The sequence below is a fragment of the Notolepis coatsorum genome (genome assembly GCF_963971535.1).
Source record: "Notolepis coatsorum genome assembly, chromosome: 1".
Lineage (NCBI taxonomy): Eukaryota > Metazoa > Chordata > Actinopteri > Aulopiformes > Paralepididae > Notolepis > Notolepis coatsorum.
The window spans coordinates 118,695,884-118,723,577 of record NC_140165.1 but is presented as its reverse complement, the minus strand read 5'-3'; the positions used below and the strand labels follow the sequence as shown (position 1 = coordinate 118,723,577).

The following is a 27,694-nucleotide window of genomic DNA, read 5'->3' as shown; positions in this document are numbered from 1 at the left end:
AAGACCCTGCCCACCCTCCTCCTTGGGCAGGTACAAAACACTCTGGGGCACCCAGTGCAGCTTGTCCCAGAAAAAATCTAAAAAGCAAGCTTGAAGTTTAGGGAGAAGGTCTATTGGGGGAATCAACACACATCAGACGATGCCACAGTTTAGAAGACACTAGGTTATTGATTACTAGAACACGGCCCCTATACGACATGTTCGGTACAATCCATTTCCATTTCTTTAAACGGTCTTGAGCTATTTCTAGTACGTTTTCTCAGTTTTTCCTTTTAAAAGTCTTATCCCCTAAAAATACTCCCAGATATTTGAAACCTCCTTTTTTCCAATGCAGGCCCCCTGGTAAAGTGAGTCTGCTACTCAACGTACCCACCATGAGTGCTTCGCTCTTCCCCCAATTGACCTTAGCCGATTGAAATCAAAGCAAAACGTCCCACATTTTCAACTAACACATTGATATCCTCCTGTTTCTTTATAAAAATAACCAAGTCATCTGCATATGCTGATAGCTTAAAAGGTGCAATGCATCCAGGGACACTTACCCCAGAGATGCCTGCCCTCGACCAGGTTCAAACCTTTTGATCTGTTGCCATAGTGATTTAGAAAATCGCACGTCGGGGAACCGAAAGATCTAGTTTAAGTCAAGTTGTCCTGAAAATTATCCGGCTAACTCAGTTAGCCAAGTACGAGGAACAGGGCCCAGGTCTCTGACATCAAGGCCACCTAATCACCCCTAACCCTTATTTGGCTGATATCAATCCCTGTCTCCTGAGCCGTTCAGCCATTGTGTAGTGTGATGTGTGCCTGGTGCCAGTGTATGGTAGTCAGTGTGTAGTGTGATGTGTGCCGGGTGCCAGTGTATGGCAGCCATTGTGTAGTGTGATGTGTGCCTGGTACCAGTGTATGGTAGTCATTGTGTAGTGTGATGTGTGTCTGGTGCCAGTGTATGGTAGTCATTGTGTAGTGTGATGTGTGCCTGGTGCCAGTGTATGGTAGTCAGTGTGTAGTGTGATGTGTGCCGGGTGCCAGTGTATGGCAGCCATTGTGTAGTGTGATGTGTGCCTGGTACCAGTGTATGGTAGTCATTGTGTAGTGTGAGGTGTGTCTGGTGCCAGTGTATGGTAGTCATTGTGTAGTGTGATGTGTGCCTGGTGCCAGTGTATGGTAGTCAGTGTGTAGTGTGATGTGTGCCTGGTGCCAGTATATGGTAGTCAGTGTGTAGTGTGATGTGTGTCTGGTGCCAGTGTATGGTAGTGAGTGTGTAGTGTGATGTGTGTCTGGTGCCAGTGTATGGTAGTGAGTGTGTAGTGTGATGTGTGTCTGGTGCCAGTGTATGGTAGTCAGTGTGTAGTGTGATGTGTGCCTGGTGCCAGTGTGTGGTAGTCAGTGTGTAGTGTGATGTGTGCCTGGTGCCAGTGTATGGTAGTCAGTGTGTAGTGTGATGTGTGCCTGGTGCCAGTATATGGTAGTCAGTGTGTAGTGTGATGTGTGCCGGGTGCCAGTGTATGGTAGTCATTGTGTAGTGTGATGTGTGCCTGGTGCCAGTGTATGGCAGCCATTGAGCCTGCGTAGCCCAAGGTTGGGTGCTACCAGTGGTGGTGAAGGAGGCAATTTCCCTAACTCTACGTTGTAAAGCACTTTGAGTCTGAGAAAAACGCTATATAAATGTAATGAATTATTATTATTATTATTATTATTATTATTATTATTATTATCATAAGCTAGCGACCACTGCTGCTCCTGTAGTTGGCTCCTTGCTCACTTCCATTCCTTTGGGCGGTCGAGAGCGTTGAGCTTATCTCTGTTTCATTACACGTATATGTGTACATACTTACCAACTGTTTCACCTGTTTTATAGCAACACTACTATCACCCACATCTAAGAAGGGAGATCCCCCCCTTGAACGGCCCTTCTAAGGTAAGGTTTCTCTTTTCCCCTATTGCTAGGTTTTAGTGAGTTTTTCCTTACCTTCGCGTGGGGTATGTCTGGGAGTGTTTCATTTATTTATTTAACATTTTATTTTGGATTTCATGGTGGTGTTGTTTTGTTCTTGATTTATTGTGATGTTTCTTCTTGACTTGTTTAAAGAAGACGTGTCCGGCCCATGGGGACATTAACGTGTGTTGTCGGGCCTTAAAGAAGACGTGTCCGGCCCATGGGGACATTAACGTGTGTTGTCGGGCCTTAAAGAAGACGTGTCCGGCCCATGGGGACATTAACGTGTGTTGTCGGGCCTTAAAGAAGACGTGTCCGGCCCATGGGGACATTAACGTGTGTTGTCGGGCCTTAAAGAGGACGTGTCCGGCCCATGGGGACATTAACGCGTGTTGTCGGGCCTTAAAGAAGACGTGTCCGGCCCATGGGGACATTAACGTGTGTCGTCGGGCCTTAAAGAAGACGTGTCCGGCCAGGACGGCTACGTGGCGTAGTGGGCAAGGCACTCGCCACGAAATGCTGGAGACGCTGGGCTCGTCAGTTTGAGCCCAGCGCTCCACATTTGCTTTCAGTTTAGCTGGTCGTCCGTACTAATACACATTGGCCGTATTAGGGGGTGGGAAACTGATGGGTGGGGGTCGGGCGTTGTGGACAGCGACTCCTACAGGTCGGTTGGTGCGCCTGCGCAGTAGAATCAGGAAGTGTCGGGGGCAGCGTGAGCCTCCCACGCGTTACTCCTCGCCACTAAGAGATCGAGCTGCGCAGGTGAAAAGATGCGACTGCTGTTACCTCAAGTACCGGAGGGGACTTGTGCTATGTATGACTTAGGGCGCGTTCACACCTACCCTGTTTGGTCCACTTTAAGTGGACCATGGTCCCTTTAAGTGGACCATGGTCCCTTTAGATCGATAGTCCGTTTGGTTTGTACAGGTATGAACGCAAACCGAACTATAATGAGGACCAAACAACCGAACCATGGTCCTCTTGAAAAGTTGGGACTCGGTTCGTTTCAATCGAACTATAGTACCTAATCCAGGAAGCAAAGTAGCCTACTCCTCTCTAGACTGGCGCCGCACGCGGACAGTCTCTCTCTTCCTCCCTCTCTCTCTCTCCTCTCTAGACGCAGTCTCTCTCTTCCTCTCTCTCTCTCTACTCTAGACTCGCGCCGCGCGCGGACCCCCCAACTTTCTCCTGCGTGACTGAGGAGGACATTCGCGGACATTCTCTCAGATAAAGAAAAAAAAAAGCTTACATACTTTTTGGGTAATTTCATAATAGCAGCGTGGATCAGCTCTGTAACAACAACGCATCTCGAGCTGCGCCTGCTTCTATGCAGAGCTGTCTAGTAGTTGACAGCTTACGCAGGAAGGAAAGGTCTCTCTCTCTCTCTCTCTCTCTCTGCCTCTGCCTCTCTCTCTCTCTGCCTCTCTCTCTCTCTCTGCCTCTCTCTCTCTCTCTGCCTCTCTCTCGTCCTCTCTCTCTCTCTCTCTCTCTCTCTCTCTCTCTCTCTCTCTATATCTCTACTCTCTAGTCGACTTGCGCCACGCTCGTAATGACAGTATCTCTCTGCTTTATCACAAGAGACGCTGTCGGCAACTGTTTACGTTTGTGAGTGCTAGTCCAATAGATGAACGACTTGGCGACAGCATGTCCTTTGTTTACAAATTAGATCCGCACCAAACAGGGTAGTGTGAACGCAGACCAAAATTAAACAATGTATCATTTTCACATTTGGTGCGGATCTAATTTGTAAACAAATTAGAAAGTCCGGACTATCCCTGGACTTTCAGATGTGAACACACCCTTAGTCCACATTGCAGCCGGCTTGTGGGAGGCAAGAAACAGCGTCCGTGACAGGGGAGGGTTGAATTGGATGATATGAAATTGGGATGGGAGAAAATATAGAAAATGGGAGAAAAAGTGGATAAAAAAAAAAAAAATACGTGTCCGGCCCCATGGGGACATTAACGCGTGTTGTCGGGCCTTACAAATACATTTGATTTGATTTGATTTGAATTGAGAGAGTGCAAAAGATTCTGAAACTTCTCCTCCCGTTTCTCCACCTCCTCTCTCCTCTCTCCGCTTCTTCCCTCGCCCACCACCAGGGGATGCAGAGAACCCCTCGTCCCCCGAGCCGGAGGTCCTGGAGGGGCAGGGAAGCGCCAAGCTGGAAGGCTCTTGGCTGCGTCTGCGCCAGTTCCACGGCCTGATCGTCAAGAGGTACCACTGCGCCAGGAGGAACACCAAGGGGCTCTGCTCTCAGATCCTCCTGCCGGCCTTCTTCGTCTGCGTGGCCATGACCGTGGCTCTCTCCGTGCCCGCCATCGGTGAGGACACACACTTATTTGATTTGATTCGATTTTTGATTTGTCTCGAAACATGGAAACATAAAACAAGTTTAAAAAAACTAAAAGGTAAATAGTCAAAGACTATTTCCATACAGTTCAATAAGTGTTCAAGTAGGGACAGGAAAAAAAATTGTTTTTTTATATATCCAAATATCCAAATGAGAAAACATATATATTAGTCAAGTCAAGAGTTTTATTTGTCACGGCATACAGTGAAATGCGGGGGGTCATGCCCGCAACGATTGTGCAATCATACAATAATAAGAATAGGATGAGAATAAGACATTTGTGCAATAATACAAGTAATAAGAATAAGACATAACAGGTATATGTACATGAAGTTTACAAAAAGCATGGTAAGACATGCTAAGGTCCTGCAATAGTGCAATACATTGTTAGCTATGGATGAGGCACTGGGTCTTATGTACACTACTTATGTACACTACTTATGTACACTACTTATGTACACTACTAGTGCTTGTTTATACAGTAGCTGCCTTTAAATTGGTTGATATTATTGTTTAATTTTATACTCACATCCAGACCATTCCAGAGTGATGCCCCACAAACTGCAATGCACATGCTTTTAAGAGTGGCACGTACACACCCGATTCACACGTTACACCCCTGATCCATTCACATTTCATCTTTTTATCCATAACGCCATCATTAATATTATTATTGAGTCTTAAAATCGTATTTTCAGAGTGAAAAGGAACTCTGCCATTAAGGTCAGAGAATTTCACTCAGTTTTTCCAATCCAGCGGAACTTTTCCCGACCAAATGTTGAAGCCGGGCCGGTGAATAATGACTTGTTGTGTCATGTGCAGCGTGGTAGTAGCGCTCCTGTCCCCATGGTGTCCTTTGCTGCCCCCTGCAGGAGACCTGCCTCCACTGATCCTGTCCCGTCTCAGTACCACAACTACACCCAGCCCAGGGGCAACTTCATCCCCTACGCCAACGAGGACAGACCCCAGTACAGGTCAGATAACCCACTAAAACATCTCTCTGTACACCCTTCCCCTTTTACAGTGTGATCCACTCATGGTTGTGTTTACAAAACTCAATTACAATTCAAGTCATTACTAAAAATCCATGACGTTATCGCCTCAATTAAAAATAATAGAGTTGAGAATCTTTTCTATCAAGCATCTGTCAAGTGTATCTAATAGCAGCCATTCTGGAACTCATCTCGGGGTCGTAGAGAGAGAGAGAGAGAGAGAGAGAGAGGAGAGAGAGAGAGAGAGAGAGAGAGAGAGAGAGAGAGAGAGAGAGAGAGAGAGAGAGAGAGAGAGAGAGAGAGAGAGAGAGAGAGAGAGAGAGAGAGAGAGAGAGAGAGAGAGAGAGAGAGAGAGAGAGAGAGAGAGAGAGAGAGAGAGAGAGAGAGAGAGAGAGAGAGAGAGAGAGAGAGAGAGAGAGAGAGAGAGAGAGAGAGAGAGCAGGGAGACGGGAGACAGAGACTCAGTGAGACAGTGCTGCTATCTCAGATATTGACTTTGACTGAACGTGATTAGGGCTGTCTTAAATACTTCGAAGCTTCGTTCGATGGCACAAGCTTCGAACATTAAAAAAAAATCGAAGTTTAAAAATAAAATAAAAAATTAATAAAAAAAAATTCAAACGTTTTTTTTCAAATTTTTTATTTAATTTTTATTTTTACTTCGGTGTTGTGTGTGTGTGTGTGTGTGTGTGTGTGTGTGTGTGTGTGTGTGTGTGTGTGTGTGTGTGTGTGTGTGTGTGTGTGTGTGTGTGCATGGGGCCATTGGGGGACAAATACACTGGAGGAAAGTAACTCAGCTCAGAACTTACTTACAGAACTTGTAAGTCGCTTTGGATAAAAGCGTCAGCTAAATGACTAAATGTAAATGTGAATGTAAATGCCTTGTAGAATTCCACACATAAGAAAGAAAGATACTGGGATGAATAAACAAAATAGGAAATAAAATGTAGAAATGCATGCAATACATAAATAAATATGAATCTCCATATATGAAATAGAACATTTAGATAAGGTGCTACTGAGATGTTTTGGTGAGTTCTTTGTTTTTTTGTGGAAGTAGCCCTTCTTAAAAATGCATGAACATTCACTGATAATTGGTCTGTAGTGGAGTCTACAAGGTCTACATTGCCGGACCATGTAGAATCCGGACCTTGTAGACTGACATAATTCTGTGCATAGTTTAGTCTACACAGGCCATATTTCAAATAATCAAAATCTTACTTCATTCATCTTAAACATTCTTGATTTGGGGGATTGGTAGTTCCCATGAAATCTGAAGTTGTTCAAACGACAACAGCGATCCACCTTGAATTAAATCACACAGCCGAGTGAAACCTCACGAAAGGGGCTATGTAACTGAGGGGTACAATTCCCTGACTGTATTACTAGATATGATACTTACTACCACTACCTTTGTACTTAATATTCGGCCACCCAGTACACGGCATAAATATATTATCATGAACACTCTCACGTAGATGAAACGGATCCAACACAAATGTACGAATTAGAAACAGGTCTTTATTTCCTACACAGCGATGGTGTGTAGAATAAGCACTTAATCACTTAATTACATTTATGAATTGAAATAGTATGCACTTTTATGGCAAGGAGTATTCGTCGGTATATCAATAGAGAATGTCCAATCTCTGAAGGCGCAGGTGGTAAATATACGACCTGGAATAGTTAAGGAATAACAGCAATGATACTTTAATGATTATAGGCTGGATACACTAGAGGGGGTTAATCCGGTCGCTTGTAAGCCGACAGGAGTAGGAGGGGGGGGGGGGGGGTAGAATCCAGCTGCCTCGTCCGGCCAAGGGTATCCCAGGTGAACCCACTGTAGTGCCGTTCAATGCGCCGGCGATCCTTGGACCACAGATGAAAGCAGGTGGACTCTTTGTGGGCCGGCTCTCTCCGGTCCACGGGGGAGAGACGTGAAGAGACCTCGTCTTGCAGAGCGTCTCCTCACCTTGCGTCCTCTCCAGGGGGGGGGGGTTCCAACACACGGCAGTGTCGGGGGTCTTTATCCATGGAATAATCAAAGTATCCAAAGCATAATCCGTGCCTGGGAAGGCGGGCTGTCGTCGGTAGAATAATCCGGTATACAGGTCCACTCGCTCGTCGGCTCTGGGGCTCCTCGGGTGCAGCTTCACATAGGGTCAACCACCCTGGGTAAGCAGCCAGTTCTCTGCCCGAAACGATGGGGTACTGACTACGGTAGTATTCTCACCGCACGAAGCACTATATATTAACAGACTATTATTAGCTTAATAGACTACGTCCAACTCGACGATATAGTGCCAAATATGACTATTCAAATATTAATATACACGATGTCTCAATACCGATGGTAGGCGAACTTGGCCTTACTCCCACACGTGGCGTCGCGGGGAGGCTTTACGTCTGTGACTCTATTGGAGGGTAAGAAACTGGACTGAAAAGAAAGTCCTACTTTAGTAGCGCAGTATATATACGCACTATGAACAAATAGTCCCATTAGTGGTGCGGTAGCCAAATTCCTACGCGGAACTAGGACTTGTTCGTACATGTCGAGCGGTACGTTTGAACTGGGTCTGAGGGGTATGGCAGCCTGGCACCAAGGTCTCGACCAATAGTAGAATGGAGACTATTATGGGATGTTCAGTAGGCTAGAATGGATATTCAATGCATATTGTACAAGGAATATACAAGGGATATCAGGGAATATTAGAGAATATACAAATACAATTAAATATATATATATAAATAAATATATATATTCGGTTTAATCTGGCCCTTCACAACAGCCACCCCCTGAATAGGTCCCCGACCTAATCAGTTAAACAGAGACAGATTAATCGCGTTGTCTATTTACACATAAGGGTTTGCTGTAGGGGTCAGTCAACTTCACAAAGTCATAGGGTTGTAGGGTCATGGTCATCATCGATTGTGTCTGGGAGTCGAGGCAGTTCTATGAGCCTTGCCACGGGACGGGTGTAAGTGCGACCCTGGACGAGCACTTCAGCTGCTCGGACCTTGCCGTCGGCACCGTTGATCACTTTGCTTACGCGGCCGGCCGGCCACATAGCTCTGGGCAGTGATTGATCAATAATCATGACGACTGTTCCTTCTGTCAAATTGTCTCTCTCCTTTACCCACTTCTGGCGGGTCTGTAGAGACGGTAGGTAGTGCAGTAGGAAACTGTTCCAAAACTTGTCGGCTAATACTTGGCTGTACCTCCACATTCGTCGGCCGTTCGCTTCTTCAGGCCGGTACATTGTCTGTGGTAATGCAGGATCTAGCCGCCCCATCAGGAGTGTGTTGGGGGTAACTGGGTCGATATCCGCCACATCACTGGAGACATATCCGAGGGGCTTCGAGTTAAGTACTCCCTCAATCTCCGTGAGGACTGTCATTAGAACTTCTTCCGCCACAGTCTGGGCCCCAAGTACTGCGTACAGGGCTGTCTTTATGGAGCGCACTTCTCGTTCCCAAGTGCCACCGAAGTGGGGTGCGTTTGGGGGGTTGAATTGGAAATCAACCTGTGCTGGAGCGAGGTGGGTCTTAAGTTCTGGGCCCATAGCTTGGAAGCTCTCTCTCAGCTCTCTTTCGCCGCCTTTGAAGTTTGTCCCATGATCGGACAATAGGGTAGACGGTCTTCCCTTCCGTGATGTGAATCTACGGAAGGCCATAAGGAATGAGTCTGTGATCATGGTCGGGAGAAGCTCGATGTGTATCGCTCTGGTGGTCATGCATTTGAATACAATACCCCACCGCTTCTCGGTTCCTCTTCCTTTCTTTATGTGCAGCGGGCCAAAGCAGTCCATACCCGTTGAGTGGAATGGCTTGTCACCGATTCGGAGGCGACATGGAGGAAGGTCAGCCATCCTTGGTATGCTGGGCTGCGCGCGCCACTTGCGGCAATCTAGACATGTTCGTTGGAAGAGTCGTACCGCCTCTCTTCCTTGTAGGATCCAGTAACGACGTCTGATTTCCGCGAAGACTCTTTCTGCTCCTGCGTGATGTACATCCTCATCGTATTTCTTTATAATCAGCTCTGTGACCTTGTGTCGGCTGTTCAATACGATCGGGTATTTAATGTCATCCGGTAGATTGGGGGCTCTGCGTAGGCGACCACCCACTCTGATGAGGGTATGAGCGTCGCTCTCGGGGGCCAGGTGAATTAATCTGCTGTCGGAAGGGACGGGCTTTCCTCCCTGTAGACAGGCCAATTCATCGGGGAACGAGTCTCTCTGGGCTCGCTGCAGTAGAAGCAATTCTGCTTCCTCGTAGTTAGCTGCTGACATATCAGCGGGGGACTTGCACTCCGGGTGGTACCGCAGGAATGTTCTTTGTTGTGCACTCTCTATGGACGTGCAATCGTTTATGTTAGGGTCGGTGGAGGCTACGGTGCTCAATCCACAGAACACAGACTTCTTAATTTCCACCTCCTCTGGACTTGCTTCCCTCGGGATAGGCATGGGCCACTGTCCTTCCGGGAGTCTTAGGAATGCGGGGCCGTCACTGTAGACATTGCGACGGGTGAGGTCATCCAGGGGCATCCCCCGGGTGATGACGTCAGCTGGGTTCTGTTTTGTATCAACGTAGCGCCACTCTGTTTCTCCGGTTAACTCTTCGGTTAAGTCTTGAATCTCGGTGACTCTGACTCCCACGAAGACTTTGTACTTGCATGAGTCCGATTTGATCCAGGCGAGTACCGTCGTGGAATCTGACCACAGGATTGTTCTAGACACCGGTATGGTGAGCTCACGTTGGATGAGCGTGGCTAGGTGCGCTCCGGCTAGGGCTGCGCAGAGCTCTAGACGTGGGATAGATTGTTGCTTGCGTGGGGCTATTCTCGAGCGGGCGAGGACAAATGCTGTGTAGATCTCTCCCCCCTGGTCTTGGGCCCGCAAGTAGGCTACTGATCCGTATGCGACCTCTGAGGCGTCACTGAAGACGTGTAAGTCCATTTTACATGTCTCTGGCCTCACCGTGGGTGGGAAGTAGCTTCGGCGCATATTAACGCCTGGGAGTGAGTGGAGCTCCATCTCCCACTCTCTCCAGGTGGATGCAAGGTGTGCGGGAATGGGGTCGTCCCAGCCCTGGTCCTTGTCCCACAATGCTCGTACAATCATTTTTGCCCTGGTGGTGTACGGTAGAATACATCCTAGCGGGTCATATTGTCGAGCGAGTGTTGTGTACACACTCCGTCTGGTGGTCGGCGCCGCCGCCGGCCTTCCCTGCTCCGTAGTCAGGGGCTTGTGTCTGTAGTGAAGCGAATCTGTTTTGAATCGCCACACCAATCCCAGGGTCATCTCCTGGGCTTCTCCCGGGATTGTAGCCATCCAGGTCTCGCTGCTGGCTGCCTTGTCCTCGGAGGAGAGGCTGCGCAGTACTTGCGGATCGCTGCTGGCCCACTGCCTGAGATCAAAGCCGCCTTTGATCAATGAGGCGCGGAGTTTAATCAGGAGAGCCTCGGCTTCTTCCTGGGTTGAAAGGCTTTGTAGACAGTTGTCTACGTAGAAGCTGTTCTTTACGCTGTGTCGGACCTCTTCGTCCGCTGCTGGGTCCTCTGCTACATGTTTCTGTAGTGCAAATGTCGCACAGCAGGGGCTGCACGTCGTTCCGAAGGGGAGGACTTCCCATTGGTAGATGGCTGGGTGCTCATCTCCTGGCTTCTCTCTCCATAGGAACCGTAACAGGGGCTTGTCCGCCTCTACTAATCTCACCTGCAGGAACATTCCTTTAATGTCCCCGCTGATGGCCACCTTTTCCTGGCGGAAGCGGAGTAGAACGCCGAGTAGGGAGGGGCCGAGTGTGGGACCGGGCAGTAACTCTTTATTCAGATTTTGGGATCCGATCTGGTAGCTGCAGTTAAATACTATGCGGTCTTTACCGTTGTGATGGACCTTGTGGTGGGGCACGTACCACGATTCAGTGGTCTGGTCAGCCTCTTTAATGTCCATCTTTGTGACGTGTCCCGCTGCGATGAGCTTCTCAATCTCAGCGCGGTATACACTCTCTTGGGCGGGGTTCTTGGCTAAGCGCCGCTCCGTGTTCAGCAGGTACCGTTCTGTGGCGTCTGTCTTGGCGTGGAAAGTAGGCATTCCTTCTCGCCGCAGGAGTGGCGTGGCGTATCTCAACACGCCGTTGACCGGGACTCTCTTGGTCCCTGTCTCGAGGAGGTGAATGGCGTAAATGTCATCTTTAGAGCGAATGTCTTTCTTTCCGTTCTTAAAGGGCATTTGTTCTAGGGTCCATAGCCGCTCTACGTGTTGCAGGAGTGCGGTTTCTCCCTCTGTGACTCGGGAGTGGAGACATCTAGTGGCTGTACTTCGGTTGAGAGATTTGGCGAGCGGGCCTTGGAGAGTCCATCCCAAACGGGTCTCGACTACTGCAGGGCAGCCTCGGGGTCCGGTATGAACCCGGTCTATCGGGACAATGAGGTCTGCATGGTCGGAGCCTATCAACAGGGTCGGCATAGCATTGTCTATGAGCGGGATCGGTAACTTGCGCAGATGTGCATATTTCTCCATCAGCTTGGCGACGGGGTATGTGTACCGCGACAGTCCTATTTCTTGGCTGGTGAAAGCGTCTGCAATCTGGTACCGTCGCTCAGGCTGGCCGCTTGCTGCGATAGAGAATGAGACATTCTCGCCCTTTATCGTCTTCAAATCTCGTCTTATTGTCCGAATTGTCATTTGGGTTTCGCTTCCCCGCAGCCCTAGCTGGGCCGCAGCGGAGGCGAGCAGCAGGGTCTTCTCTGACCCGTCATCGAGGACGGCGTAAGTGTCCAGGACTTTATTCTGGTAGCTTAGTGTCACACACACTACTTTTAGGAGTACTCGGGCTCCACTGCTGCTGGCGGGATCGATGTACATGACGCTCGCTTTGCGGCTGGATGGTGCAGGTGAAGGGCGCTGTCTGTTACTGTCGTGAAGTATGTCCAGATGGGCTCCATCGCACTTGGTGCACCTTTTCTTTAAGCGGCATTCGGCTGCCATGTGTGAGCGCGCACAGCGAAAACAGCGCTTGTTGGACTTTATCCATTGACCTGCTTCCTCCGCGTTCAGCTTGGGGAAGGAGTCACATTGCGCTAGCCAGTGTTCTTTCTCACAGTAGGGGCACACTATCTTCCACTTCTCCGTTCTGGAGGGGGTACTGTGGCTCCTGCTGCTCGGTACCGACTCCGATTGGTGCATCACAGTCACCGATCTTCTTCCATCATTTAGTCGTCTGGTTCCTTCTCTGGAGCCAGGGGTGCTCCGTCCGAATGTATCTAGCCGTAGGCTGCTGACTTCTCTCGCCAGGAAGTCTGCTAGATCGAGGAGGTTCGGTTCGGGGCCATTCGGGTCTCTGTGGTCCCTCTACCGCCTAAAGCGCTCCTGACGAGCGGGCGGCAGCTTCTCCAGAATCCTTTCCACATTTGAGTTGGCGTAAAGTTCATACTTCCCCTTCTCTCTTTGCGCTCCCAACATCCCTACCAGGGACTGCACTCTGATGGACAGGTCGTCCAGTGCTCGATTGTCTATTGCTGGGGGTAAGCGGTCGATGTGTCGGATCTCCTGGATCACGTAATCCCATATGCGCCCATACCTCTGGTCCAATGCTACCAGCGCTGCTGTGTATGGGGTGGTGGAAGTCGCGTAGGCGAGCGCTATATTATGTGCGCGGGGCACCTTTAAGTGCTGCAGTAGGATGGCGTATTTGTGGCGTTCATCCAATACATCCACCAACATGGTCTCCAGACACATGCGGAGTTCTGTATACTGGGCCCGGTTCTCTTGGGTGAAGTCGGGTACCATAGGCGTGCCAATGTATGACGCTGACTGTGGATACATCGGCGAGCGTTGGGGGAGAGGCCTCCTAGGCGAGTCTCCTCCCGCTCCTTGGTATGGGCTGGTACCGGCAGTGTACCATGGCCCGCTTGTCCAGGTGCTGTTCCTCGGTGCGGGTCGTGCGTCGTGCTCACCCGTGTATAGAGTCGGGGGTCTGTAGCGCAGCTCCGCGGGAGTATAGCCTGGGCTGTACCGGACCTCCTGGTCCGGTAGAGTACTGTGCTGTCTTCGGGCGTGGTTCTCCTCCTCTTCCTCTTCGTCTTCAGTTAGGTCATCCAGTGCTTGTAGTCTCTGGTTTAGCCTCTCCACAGGATATGCTGCTCCTTCCCGGTTGCTAGGTCTCGCTTGGACCGGTGGGGGGAGGTGGTCTGTGGGGGGTATAGACCTCGTCTGTTGGTCAAGTTCAGGGTTGTTTACTCGGCTAGGGGATGCCGCCCTGGAGGTGTGTCTAGACGAGTTCCTGGAGCCTCTGGCGGAGGGAGAGGGTGTTGTCCGTCTGATCAGCTGTTCTATTAGTTGCGCTTGCTGTCTGTCGCGCTCTGCGTCCCGTAGAGCACCAGCAGCTGCTCGCTGGCTGTCTGCTCGGTCTCGGGCCACATTCTCTTCCATCTGAATGCGTCTTATTTCCAGGCGTATGTGCTCTTCTTCGCTCCGTTGCTGTATCTGCAATCGATCGCGTTCACCCTGGAGTCTATCGCGTTCAGTAGAGGCTTTCAGGCTGACGAGGAATGCCTGCTGTAGGGTCCTCTCTGCCTCGCTGGGAGAAGGCGGTTGTATAGGGGAGCCTTCCCTCGGGGTACTCCTTGCGGAGCCTTGGAGCTCTATCTCCACGGTGCTCTCCCCGTCTTCTTCCGTGCCGAGTTCTCTCTCGGTAGCGTTGTGTTCCTCCCGGGACTCATCGGGGACTACTTCTTCAGTACTGGCGGGGTGTGAAGTCATGTCTGGTTCCCACTGGTCCCCACCGTGAACTTGGTCAGTTACATTAGAGCCCGTAGGGGCCTCTATGGTCGGGGTAGTCTGGGCGTTGGGGTTAGACATACTTTTACTTTCTAGTTTTACCGCGTTTACTGTTAGTAGAAGACTAGGTTGTTGACTGACAGCGTAAGCCTCTAAGTACTGAGGGAGCCGTCGTTCGCGCTGCGGGCGTTGGTTAGGAGGATCGTTTCGTGGAGTGTTCATCATAGGCCATTTCAATATTAATAACACTATATTAATATTACACTAATTACCCTCCGGCTCGAAGGACCAATTGTAACTGAGGGGTACAATTCCCTGACTGTATTACTAGATATGATACTTACTACCACTACCTTTGTACTTAATATTCGGCCACCCAGTACACAGCATAAATATATTATCATGAACACTCTCACGTAGATGAAACGGATCCAACACAAATGTACGAATTAGAAATAGGTCTTTATTTCCTACACAGCGATGGTGTGTAGAATAAGCACTTAATCACTTAATTACATTTATGAATTGAAATAGTATGCACTTTTATGGCAAGGAGTATTCGTCGGTATATCAATAGAGAATGTCCAATCTCTGAAGGCGCAGGTGGTAAATATACGACCTGGAATAGTTAAGGAATAACAGCAATGATACTTTAATGATTATAGGCTGGATACACTAGAGGGGGTTAATCCGGTCGCTTGTAAGCCGACAGGAGTAGGAGGGGGGGGGGGGGTAGAATCCAGCTGCCTCGTCCGGCCAAGGGTATCCCAGGTGAACCCACTGTAGTGCCGTTCAATGCGCCGGCGATCCTTGGACCACAGATGAAAGCAGGTGGACTCTTTGTGGGCCGGCTCTCTCCGGTCCACGGGGGAGAGACGTGAAGAGACCTCGTCTTGCAGAGCGTCTCCTCACCTTGCGTCCTCTCCAGGGGGGGGGGGTTCCAACACACGGCAGTGTCGGGGGTCTTTATCCATGGAATAATCAAAGTATCCAAAGCATAATCCGTGCCTGGGAAGGCGGGCTGTCGTCGGTAGAATAATCCGGTATACAGGTCCACTCGCTCGTCGGCTCTGGGGCTCCTCGGGTGCAGCTTCACATAGGGTCAACCACCCTGGGTAAGCAGCCAGTTCTCTGCCCGAAACGATGGGGTACTGACTACGGTAGTATTCTCACCGCACGAAGCACTATATATTAACAGACTATTATTAGCTTAATAGACTACGTCCAACTCGACGATATAGTGCCAAATATGACTATTCAAATATTAATATACACGATGTCTCAATACCGATGGTAGGCGAACTTGGCCTTACTCCCACACGTGGCGTCGCGGGGAGGCTTTACGTCTGTGACTCTATTGGAGGGTAAGAAACTGGACTGAAAAGAAAGTCCTACTTTAGTAGCGCAGTATATATACGCACTATGAACAAATAGTCCCATTAGTGGTGCGGTAGCCAAATTCCTACGCGGAACTAGGACTTGTTCGTACATGTCGAGCGGTACGTTTGAACTGGGTCTGAGGGGTATGGCAGCCTGGCACCAAGGTCTCGACCAATAGTAGAATGGAGACTATTATGGGATGTTCAGTAGGCTAGAATGGATATTCAATGCATATTGTACAAGGAATATACAAGGGATATCAGGGAATATTAGAGAATATACAAATACAATTAAATATATATATATAAATAAATATATATATTCGGTTTAATCTGGCCCTTCACAACAGGCTACTTAATTAATTAATCCAACCCACTTTATTTATAGAGCACATTTAAAAACAACAAAGTTTACCAAAGTGCTGTACAAGTCCCACAACATAAGATAAAAAAAATAAATAAAAAAAATAATTAAAAAAAAAAGATTAAGCTTCGAATTAAAATCGAAGCTCAGCCCCGAAGCTTCGATTGCCAAAAAAAAATTCGAAGGTCAGCCCTAAACGTGATAGAGAGTTTAGGTGACACAATGAAGAAATATATTCCTTTCCTATTTCTGTATTTTTCAGTGTAATCCACTCATGGTTGTTTTTACAAAACTCAATTACAATTCAAAATAAATCCATGACGTTATCGCCTCAATAGAAAATAATAGAGTTGAGAATCTTTTTCTATCAAGCATCTGTCAAGTGTATCTAATAGCAGCCAGCATTACCGTGCTCTCCTCAGAAGCAAGCTGTCCCTGGACGCCAGCCCCCAGAAGATCGTGGACACGCTGCGTCTGCCCTCGGGCGTGGGCGCCACCTGTGTCCTCAAGACGCCCTTCAACAGCACCCTGGACCAGCTGGCGCAGACGCTCAACCCCAGCGCCAACGACTCCAAGACGCTCGCCGCCCGCTACTTTGACTCCATGTGCCTGGACTCCTTCACCCAAGGCGTGCCCCTCTCCAACTTTGTGCCCCCTCCGCCCTCGCCGGCACCCTCGGACGACCCGGACCCTCGCTTCGAGGACGGGCTGTGGAACTACACCACCACCGCGCCCCCCACCACCGTGCACGGTGAGTCGGTCTGCCTCGGGATGAGTATGGATGAATGAATGAATGAAAACATGTATTCTCCACATTCCTCCAAACAAATCACAATATAAAGCTCAAACAGAACAATCATAATGAAAAAGAAAATGATAAACAAAAAGTCAAGAGCAATGTAGTTAGTTAGTTGTCATGTTCAAAAAAGGAGTAGAGGGAAGCTAAGCTTATTGATCCCTACCCCCTTACATTTAAATTGTTTCTTCCATTACTTTTACTTCATATACCATACATTTGTATAATACATTATATAATATACTTTTACTTATAGTACAGAAAGAAAAAACTTGATTCACTTGACAGCAGTGAATACAATACAACACTACATAACACAATATACCATAACTTTGTTTATCCGCATTACTCATTTCTATATTTCTCTAATGTGTATTTTTTAAGCAAGTACCACTGATGATGATCAGAACTAGTCGTGTAATGAAACGTGAACACAAGGTTTGTTGGTTTATTTATTTGTATTTGTATTTTTTTTTTAAACCCATTATTATTACCAAGGTAACAGCTATTCTTAGCAATTAAGAGGTCCTTAGTAGAATAGGTCGATATATATATAGTCACTGGAATACTTAGAAAATGTCCAAGGCACACTGTTCCGTAGCAAACATTCAAGTGTCTTTATTGTGACATGGTTTAATACAACAATAAAGACTATTGCACCACCAACGCGTTTCAGCTCCAGAGAGCCTTACTCAGGTAAGATGATGACAGCATGCATATGTCATTTTATAGCGACATCAATCAATGATCCTCATAAGAGAGTTATGGCAGGAGTATACACATTGTGGAGCCCATAATATAATACTCAACATACACATATCATAATAATACATAATACATATCATTGTAAAGTACATTTACAAAAAATTATAATAATAAATGTGGATACCCAAAGAAATTACCAAGAATATTCACTATGCAGTGGGACATATTTTGTATAAAAGAAAGGTCCAGCTTGTCCCTTAGAGAAAGAAAAGTCCAGCTTGTCCCTTAGAGAAAGAAAAGTCCAGCTTGTCTCTTAGAGAAAAAGTCTAGCTTCATAAAAAACATATAAAAATGTAGCATTGATCTGCGATCAACTGAATGGACATTTTACAGAAGGTAGCCTATTACTTCTGTTTTGCGGATGGTAACGTATCTGTCAGTTCCAAAAGTTCATCCTCTACGGACTTTTCCGTCCGTCAAAACGGACACACGTCTGGCGGTGACAGACACACAGCATCAACCCTGAATGAATTAAGAACAGATATAGATTCCAGATTCCATTATTCCAGCATAAAGGTATGAGCTGGAAAACAATGCAGTTCCATAGCCTGAAGTCTTATGTAGTACATTTTATAAAGATCCGTTCAGAAATGAGTGTTTGAGAGAGGTTTTAGTAAACCAACACCAAAAAAGTTCCAAAATCCATTTGAAATCTGATGTCTGAGTCACAAGTAATTTTCGCTCATCAACTTTCACCTACTTCCTATATGCGCACCCCCCACTTGGGGTATCGTTGGAAGCGGACACTCGTTGGCTACAACGCTGAACAATCATTTTCGCCATCAGCTGTGATTGGTCAGTTCTCGAGCGTATACTGTCCGACATGGTCATTTGACGTGTGGCCTGTAAAAAGACGCTCGCCTGACATATCGGCATGTAACTCGAGAACCGAGGCACAGAATTGCTCGAGTGAGGTGGCGTTCGAAGGGCGGCAAATAGATGTTTCGAACGGTATATTACATGTTTTGCGGAAAATGCATCCCCGAGCCGGTAGACCCTCGCAAAGTGTGTGGTAAGAGACCCCTAATAACTCTTTCATGAATCTTCCTGAGCAGAGCCTGTGACGTCACCTCCGACGCTGCCCCTGTCGGTCCGTGAGCCGGTGCGCTGCACGTGCTCCATGCAGGGCTCTGGCTTCTCCTGTCCCAGCGGGGTCGGGGGTCGGCCCCCCCTCGTGAAGGTGGTGACGGGGGACATCCTGGTGGACATCACGGGACGCAACGTCTCCGAGTATCTCCTCTTCACATCCGACAGGCTGCGCTTGCACAGGTAGGAGGACCGCTACGCACGTCCACACTTATAGAGGGGAAGAGGACACACTGTGACTCGTGGGGAAAGTCTACTAACCAAATCAAAACAATTGAATTTCCTTTGATATTTATTTACATCCGGTTATTCATTAATTCTGTTCATTTCCATTGTATCCATTGTCAAAAGATACGGAGGTATGACAGTAGGGAACATACAGAAGTCAATCCCAGCATCCTTCGGGAGAAACATACCCCCCATGGTTCGCAAGATAGCGGTTCGCAGGTCAGCCCAGGTAAGAGTCCCGCACTCGTCTGAAATAGGGAGGTGTAGTCTGACGTCACTTTGGACCGCCCGTGAGGTCCACCTGTATAGGGAGGTGTAGTCTGACGTCACTTTGGACCGCCCGTGAGGTCCACCTGTATAGGGAGGTGTAGTCTGACGTCACTCTGGAGCGCCCGTGAGGTCCACCTGTATAGGGAGGTGTAGTCTGACGTCACTTTGGACCGCCCGTGAGGTCCACCTGTATAGGGAGGTGTAGTCTGACGTCACTCTGGACCGCCCGCGAGGTCCACCCCTATAGGGAGGTGTAGTCTAACGTCACTCTGGAGCGCCCGCGAGGTCCACCTGTATAGGGAGGTGTAGTCTGACGTCACCCTGGACCGCCCGCACGGTCCACCCGTATAGGGATTTGTCATTGGGAAAATGGATTATCGGCTATTGTAACAATTCTACCTCATGAACATTGAAAAGCTTTCCATTTTTGAACAAAATGAGTTCCCTTCTATCACTAACATTATTGTTTAAGCATTTTTTTGGTTGAAATAAAATTCTGTGATTTTTTTTTTTACGATTCATTGCGAATATTTTCATGTTGAGCTATAGATTGTGGATGAATACGCACAGAAAGGTACACCATGCGAATGTTCATGCTTTATTTGTTTTAAACTAGATGATTTAGAAATGGGCAATGGGCAAATACATTGCGTTTTCAAGGTGGTGGACCGGCCGGACCAATGACCAATTTACCAATGACGTAACCACTACACCTCCCTATAGACCAGGAAGTAACCACTACACCTCCCTATAGACCAGGAAGTAACCACTACACCTCCCTATAGACCAGGAAGTAACCACTACACCTCCCTATAGACCAGGAAGTAACCACTACACCTCCCTATAGACCAGGAAGTAACCACTACACCTCCTTATAGACCAGGAAGTAACCACCACACCTCCCTATAGACCAGGAAGTAACCACTACACCTCCTTATAGACCAGGAAGTAACCACTACACCTCCCTATAGACCAGGAAGTAACCACTACACCTCCCTATAGACCAGGAAGTAACCACTACACCTCCCTATAGACCAGGAAGTAACCACTACACCTCCCTATAGACCAGGAAGTAACCACTACACCTCCCTATAGACTAGATTATGCTTAAATAATCACTTGCCACTGACCGAGCTGCCCCCCCCCCCCCCCCCCCCCCCCTGCCTCTCAGGTCCTGTACAACAACAAGGGTTACCACAGCATGCCCACCTATCTCAACGTGCTCAACAACGCCATTCTCCGTGCCAACCTGCCCGCCTCCAAGGGCAACCCTGCGGCATACGGTAACCCTTTCACTGCCACACTACCAAAGGGTTAACCCTTTCACTGCAAACTACAGAGGGTTAACCCTTTCTCTGCCACACTACAAAAGGGTTAACCCTTTCACTGCGACGATACAGATGATTAACCTTTTCACTGGAACACTACAGAGGGTTAACCCTTTCACTGCCACACTACAGAGGGTTAACCCTTTCACTGCAACACTACAGATGGTTAACCCTTTCTCTGCCACACTACCAAAGGGTTAACCCTGTCACTGCGATGCTACAGACGATTAATCCTTTCACTGCAACACTACAGCGGGTTAACCCTTTCATTGCCACACTACAAAAGGGTTAACCCTTTCACTGCGACGATACAGATGATTAACCTTTTCACTGCAACACTACAGAGGGTTAACCCTTTCACTGCCACACTACAGAGGGTTAACCCTTTCACTGCAACACTACAGAGGTTTAACCCTTTCACTGCAACACTACAGATGGTTAATCCTTTCTCTGCCACACTACCAAAGGGTTAACCCTTTCACTGCGATGCTACAGACGATTAACCCTTTCACTGCAACACTACAGCGGGTTAACCCTTTCACTGCCACACTACCAAAGGGTTAACCCTTTCACTGCAACACTACAGAGGGTTAACCCTTTCACTGCCACACTACCAAAGGGTTAACCCTTTCACTGCAACACTACAGAGGGTTAACCCTTTCACTGCGACGATACAGATGATTAACCTTTTCACTGCAACACTACAGAGGGTTAACCCTTTCACTGCCACACTACAGAGGGTTAACCCTTTCACTGCAACACTACAGAGGTTTAACCCTTTCACTGCAACACTACCAAAGGGTTAACCCTTTCACTGCCACACTACCAAAGGGTTAACCCTTTCACTGCCACACTACCAAAGGGTTAACCCTTTCACTGCAACACTACAGAGGGTTAACCCTTTCACTGCCACACTACCAAAGGGTTAACCCTTTCACTGCCACACTACCAAAGGGTTAACCCTTTCACTGCAACACTACAGAGGGTTAACCCTTTCACTGCCACACTACCAAAGGGTTAACCCTTTCACTGCAACACTACAGAGGGTTAACCCTTTCACTACCACACTACCAAAGGGTTCTATTTCATTATGGCTTTCGCTCAGCATCATCTGCACTGTACTTCACTTCGTGCACTGAATAAAAAATTCCACCATGTACCTTTACATCCCAACATTCGTCTGGCCACACCCCCGTCCGCTTACCTTCATAAGCAGGTGTGTGGTCACCTACTCGCCTCCTTCACTTTCACCACAAGGAAGTGCCTTCGGTAGATCCCCACTTGACGAGGTTGTTAGTAGAAGAAAGTTGGAAAACAAAAGAACGAGATACGTTGACATCATATCTTTATTTTCTCTCTCACTATTCGAGAAAATACGGCGATATTGTCTTCGTTACTGGAGTGTCTGGAAGATGATGATCATTCTGACCTTCAACAGCTTTTTCGTATTAGGAGCTCACGCCGCTGACATGCTCCCCAGCTACAGTCCTCCTTGCTGCGGCTGGATGGGGTTGCCCTCCGGCCACACAGCTGGACTGTGGGAAGCACCGACTGTTGTGAGAAGCGGTTGTTTCCAGGATGGGTACGTACTGTTTTGCTTGCGAGCTCTGGTTGTTGTTGATGCTGTGAGAGTTAGCTGACAATTTACAAAACGCAGACTCCAGACTGGGGTCCTCTGCTCGGCTTAAACGGCGGTCGGAGGATCTTGGTCTGACGCCCATGATGGTCAATCTAGTGGGCCGCGACCAGGTCCTGGTGAACCCAGGGTTCTCGAGCGGATGCTTCTCTGTCCTGTGCAGGCCCCACCTTTCACATAAAAATGAAAGTATACCCTAACGAGGAAATGTGGGCATAGGATCTTCTTTATCGGGAGTTCCATGCTCAAAGTCGGCTGCAGCCCGAAATGGGAACTGTGCTGGCCCCGCTGTATGTCTGGATCACCGTTGAAAACTGTGTTTGACATTCTTTTTCTTTTCCCTCTTAGGGGGGAGGGACTTGGACAGCGGCCTGTCTGAAGTGTGGCTTGTTATGTCGTTGTGTACAGTTCAGGTGATAGCTGCTTAGCTGGCGTGCTAGTTTGTGGCCTACTGTGTTAGCCAGTCAGCTGTTAGCTGCGGCGCTAGCTCGCTGTGTTTACCAGGCTAGTAAACGTTAGCTTGTTGCTATCAGTCGGATAGCTGCTTAGCTGGCGTGCTAGTTGTGGCCTACTGTGTTAGCCAGTCAGCTGTTAGCTGCGGCGCTAGCTCGCTGTGTTTACCAGGCTAGTAAACGTTAGCTTGTTGCTATCAGTCGGACAGCTGTTAGCTTAATGCTACACTGGTGAACGTTGCTATGACTATAACATGCCTTAAACACTCTGACTACGACGTCATCTTTGACAGAGGATGTTAGTCGAACCTACACCGGGAGCCCTGCCAGCGAGGACTGCGTCAACATGGAGAAACGTAGCGGCTGGGTGGCGCAGCGACATTACCCTCATCGCCAACACAGGAGATGCTGTGTTCAACTTCGGTGTCCCGTTAGCCAGATTGCAGTTCTCTTGGCCTGCGCTCAGGGTGAAGGTAGGAGTCCCGACCGGACTTTAAACACTTCTTCTTTCCTTCCCTTCTAAATGCTTTGTAATAACGATGTTTTCCTAAACGTGTGTTGCTGCAATACATTGAGGATACGACGCGTGTTGTGTGTGAATTGTCTTGTCACTGGTATAGCTTCTCTCTCCATAGAAATCGGGTTGTTGTTTACACGTGTAAAAATTTTCTGGTTAGTTGTGATGAGAACATGTGTGTTCATGTAACGTGAACTCACAACTAAGGGGGTTAATTAACCTATGAAGCTATGCTTAGTGACATGTGATTGAGGAATGTATTCTTTTCTCAGCCTGTAATGACAATGAACAGTGTGTTCACATATTAACACATAAGTGCCTTCTGTGAGTTCGGACTCTCCTTCCCTGTGAGGGAGCCTCCTCAGAGTTTCAGAGCCTCCTCCTCAGATTGTCAAGGTGAGTAGAACTTCAAAAAGGAGTTCTGCTCTATTATGTGTGTATTCAATTCAATTCAATTCGATTATTGAGTGTGTATTGGTTCAGTGTCTCCTCCTCGGAGAGCCCTAACCCAAGTGTTACATAGCTCAATGTTGCAATATATTCTTTTCAATCTATACAGCTCACGTGGGAAGTCTCTCTGGGGATTTCCGTCTCCTCCCTGTGGCGAGGGTGGTGGGATGTAAAAATGTAAAAAAAAATTACCCTCAGCTGCGTCACGTGGGATTCATGTCAGTCTGTGTTTCTTTCTTTTTTGAATAAAAAGAGGAAGGTACATAAAGCACGACGGCTCCGTGTCGTTCTCCCAGGCGACTTGGAGGAACAATGTTTGGTGTCTTGCTAGACTATCCATTGATGTGTTTGGGTCTCGACGCGTACATAGTGCTAGCTCGGGGTGTTTCTCTTAAGAATCACGCAAGGGCTAAGTGCGCCTTGGTTGCTCGTTATTAAAACATCGTTTTTATAGGGCAACTGGGATGGAGTTTTGTCTCTTCCGAGCGCCAGTTTACTAGGTTGTCTCGATGAATTCTCGTTCATATCTGGGGGATGTTAACGGAATAGATCAGAACATAGGTAGAGGGGTCTCACGCCCTTGGGGTGGGCCACTGAGCGCGGTACAATTGGGACCGTCTGGGTGGCGCCCTCTTTTCATGTTTTAGATCGACACGCATACCTACCCCCTCTTCTGGAGTGGGCATGTCGGTGTGGTTAGGGCATGGGACTGGTCTGGTCGCGCTGGTCCAGGTCAGTTAACCCGTTGTCCGCCGGGGATGCAGATCTGCTGTTCTGGTACCCTGAGGGACTTGTGCTTTTTTCGGGGGGAAAAATGCCAGGTCGGCCCGGGTGTCACAGGGTTAGGCGTTATGGAGACCCTTTGTTGGGCACATGTTGTACTCTGCACTATTGTAATGGCTTACGGCCATGCCAACCTGTACACGCCCGATCTCGTCCGATCTCGGAAGCTAAGCAGGTTCGGTCCTGGTTAGTACTTGGTTGGGAGACCGCCTGGGAATACCAAGTGCGGTGTGCTTAGGGCTGGTTCTCCATTATTTTTGCTCCTCTCTCACGCGTGGCGAAGAGGGGGCTGTTGGGGTGGTCTTTGGACCTCCTCTGATAACCCTGTGCTTCCCGAGCCGCCGGGCCCGGTCCGAAGTAATGTTTCGTCAACCCGTAGGCCTGGAATAACCCTTTTTTGAAAACTTAAACACTTGTACTGCGGTATAGCCAGTGTATACCCGCAGGTGTGTTTTGGAGTTTTTTCTTGAGGGGTTATAGGAACAACCACCGTCTGTACCGAGAGGGTAGTTGATTCCCTGGTATGTTGGGGCAGAGTCAACTCCCGGGTTGCCCGGTTGAGTGTGCCCCTGCACGTTCATGACGTCTGCCAATCATGTCAGCCTTCTCTGCCTCGACCCCTCTGGGTGGGTTTTTTTTAATGGAGGCTTTGTCATGGTGATCAACAATGCCAGCATACGCCCCTTCCGCCGGGGGGGCTGTTTTCAGCTGACTCCTTTGGCGCCTGTCTCGTCCGCAGTGCTCCAGGCTCAGGTTACAGCCTGCTGCCTGGTTTCCCCGGTGCGCTGCCTGCTTCCGTTGGGTGACCTTTTTTGAGTGCTTACGGCCATGCTGTTCTGCAGGGTCAGTTTGCCAGGCGGTGTGCTATTGGGGGGAAAGGGCCCGCTCTTGGAGGGGCCTTATCCGAATATGCTGGCGATGTGGGGGGCGGTGTCACTAAGTGACCGCCTGGTGGGGTCTTGATGCCTGGCGTCATTGACCTCTCCGGGCCCCCTTTTTCCAGGGGATCCAGTCCCTTCAGTGGGTCTGGGTCTTCCTTCGCGCTCCGCTGCTACAGCCTTGCCACGGGGTTGATTTTGGGGGCAGTAATGAGGTTGTTCCTTCCGTTCGTTCCCTGGTGGCATGCGGGTTGTGCGTGTGTGTAGTTGTGGGGTCAAGCCACGGTCTGCTCACCCTGTGCGTTGAGTTGCTTGAGTTCCTCTTCGCACGGTCGGATCCGTCTCCCTCCCGTAAGCCTCCATTAGGGAGGGTCGGGGGGCTCGGTCCTCCCCGGTCTGATGGTTGTGGGGGGCCTCAGCGGGGTACATTTGTCGGGCTATGGCTCCCGCTCAGCCTCTCTTGTGCAGATGATGCTGAGCGAAAGCCATAATGAAATAGAACGTAAGGTTATGTATATAACCAAGTTCTATGAGCTATGGCGACGCTCAGCATCAGACGCCGCTGCGACCCTTGATCTCACCTTGTGGTTAAAGTTTGGGAAGGAGGCGAGTAGGTGACCACACACCTGCTTATGAAGGTAAGCGGACGGGGGTGTGGCCAGACGAATGTTGGGATGTAAAGGTACATGGTGGAATTTTTTATTCAGTGCACGAAGTGAAGTACAGTGCAGATGATGCTGAGCGTCGCCATAATTCATAGCAACTGCAACACTACAGAGGGTTAACCCTTTCACTACCACACTACCAAATGGTTAACCCTTTCACTCTGACGATACAGAAGGTTAACCCTTTCACTGCCACACGACAAATGGTTAACCATTTCACTACCACACTACATACAGTTAACCCTTTCACTACCACACTACAGACGGTTAACCCTTTCACAACCACACTACAGAAGGTTAACCCTTTCACTATGACGATACAGAAGGTTAACCCTTTCACTGCCACACGACAAATGGTTAACCCTTTCACTACCACACTACATACAGTTAACCCTTTCACTACCATACTACAGACGGTTAACCCCTTCACAACCACACTACAGAAGGTTAACCCTTTCACTACCACACTACAGACTGTTAACCCTTTCACAACCACACTATATAAAGTTAACCTTTCACTACCACACTACAGACGGTTAACCTTTCACTACCACACTACAGAAGGTTAACCTTTCACTGCAACACTACAGAATGTTAACCCTTTCACTACCACACTACAGACGGTTAACCTTTCACTGCCACACTACAGAAGGTTAACCTTTCACTACCACACTACAGAAGGTTAACCTTTCACTGCCACACTACAGAAGGTTAACCTTTCACTACCACACTACAGACGGTTAACCTTTCACTACCACACTACAGAATGTTAACCTTTCACTACCACACTACCTTTCACTACCACACTACAGAAGGTTAACCTTTCACTACCACACTACAGACGGTTAACCTTTCATTACCACACTACAGAAGGTTAACCTGTCACTACCACACTACAGACGGTTAACCTTTCACTACCACACTACAGAGGGTTAACCCTTTCACTGCCACACTACAGAAGGTTAACCTGTCACTACCACACTACAGACGGTTAACCTTTCACTACCACACTACAGAAGGTTAACCATTCACTACCACACTACAGAAGGTTAACCTTTCACTACCACACTACAGACGGTTAACCTTTCATTACCACACTACAGAAGGTTAACCTGTCACTACCACACTACAGAAGGTTAACCTTTCACTACCACACTACAGAAGGTTAACCTTTCACTACCACACTACAGAAGGTTAACCTTTCACTACCACACTACAGAAGGTTAACCTGTCACTACCACACTACAGAAGGTTAACCTGTCACTACCACACTACAGAAGGTTAACCTTTCACTACCACACTACAGAGGGTTAACCCTTTCACTACCACACTACAGACGGTTAACCTTAACCAGATACAGATAATACTATATTCAATGACTGATCATGTGAATAAAGCGTCCCCGTCTAAATGACTTAAGAGCTGCTTGTGTTCCGCAGGGATCACACTGACAAACCACCCGATGAACAGAACCAGCGCCAGCCTCTCTCTGGACTACTTGTAAGTCGTCCCACACCATTAGATATAGACACAGCTCAAGGCAGTGATTTCCACGTGTGTGTGTGTGTATATCTATTCTTACTCTCTCCCCGTTCTTCACCCTCTCCCGTCTGCCGCCAGACTTCAGGGCACAGACGTGGTGATTGCCATCTTCATCATCGTGGCCATGTCCTTTGTGCCGGCCAGCTTCGTGGTGTTCCTGGTTGCCGAGAAGTCCACCAAGGCCAAGCACCTGCAGTTCGTCAGTGGCTGTGACCCGGTCATATACTGGCTGGCCAACTACATGTGGGACATGGTGTGTGTGTGTGTGTGTGTGTGTGTGTGTGTGAGTGTGTTGTGTGTGTGTGTGTGTGTGTGTGTGTGTGTGTGTGTGTGTGTGTGTGTGTGTGTGTGTGTGTGTGTGTGTGTGTGTGTGTGTGTGTGTGTGTGTGTGTGTGTGTGTGTGTGTGTGTGTGTGTGTGTGTGTGTGTGTGTGTGTGTGTGTGTGTGTGTGTGTGTGTGTGTGTGTGTGTGTGTGTGTGTGTGTGTGTGTG

General features: G+C 48.4%; 1 protein-coding gene across 1 annotated transcript in view; it reads left to right on the top strand.

Annotated features, from left to right (window-relative positions):
* Positions 1-27,694, top strand: part of abca2 (ATP-binding cassette, sub-family A (ABC1), member 2) — a gene marked incomplete at both ends in the record, with an annotated part of 250,124 nt that overhangs the window by 142,066 nt on the left and 80,364 nt on the right. Inside the window, 9 exon segments of the mRNA XM_084338063.1 lie at positions 4,042-4,263; positions 5,165-5,185; positions 5,188-5,266; positions 16,230-16,558; positions 18,424-18,637; positions 18,806-18,911; positions 20,124-20,235; positions 27,101-27,161; positions 27,282-27,456. Coding sequence (XP_084194189.1) covers positions 4,042-4,263; positions 5,165-5,185; positions 5,188-5,266; positions 16,230-16,558; positions 18,424-18,637; positions 18,806-18,911; positions 20,124-20,235; positions 27,101-27,161; positions 27,282-27,456 — 1,319 coding nt within the window.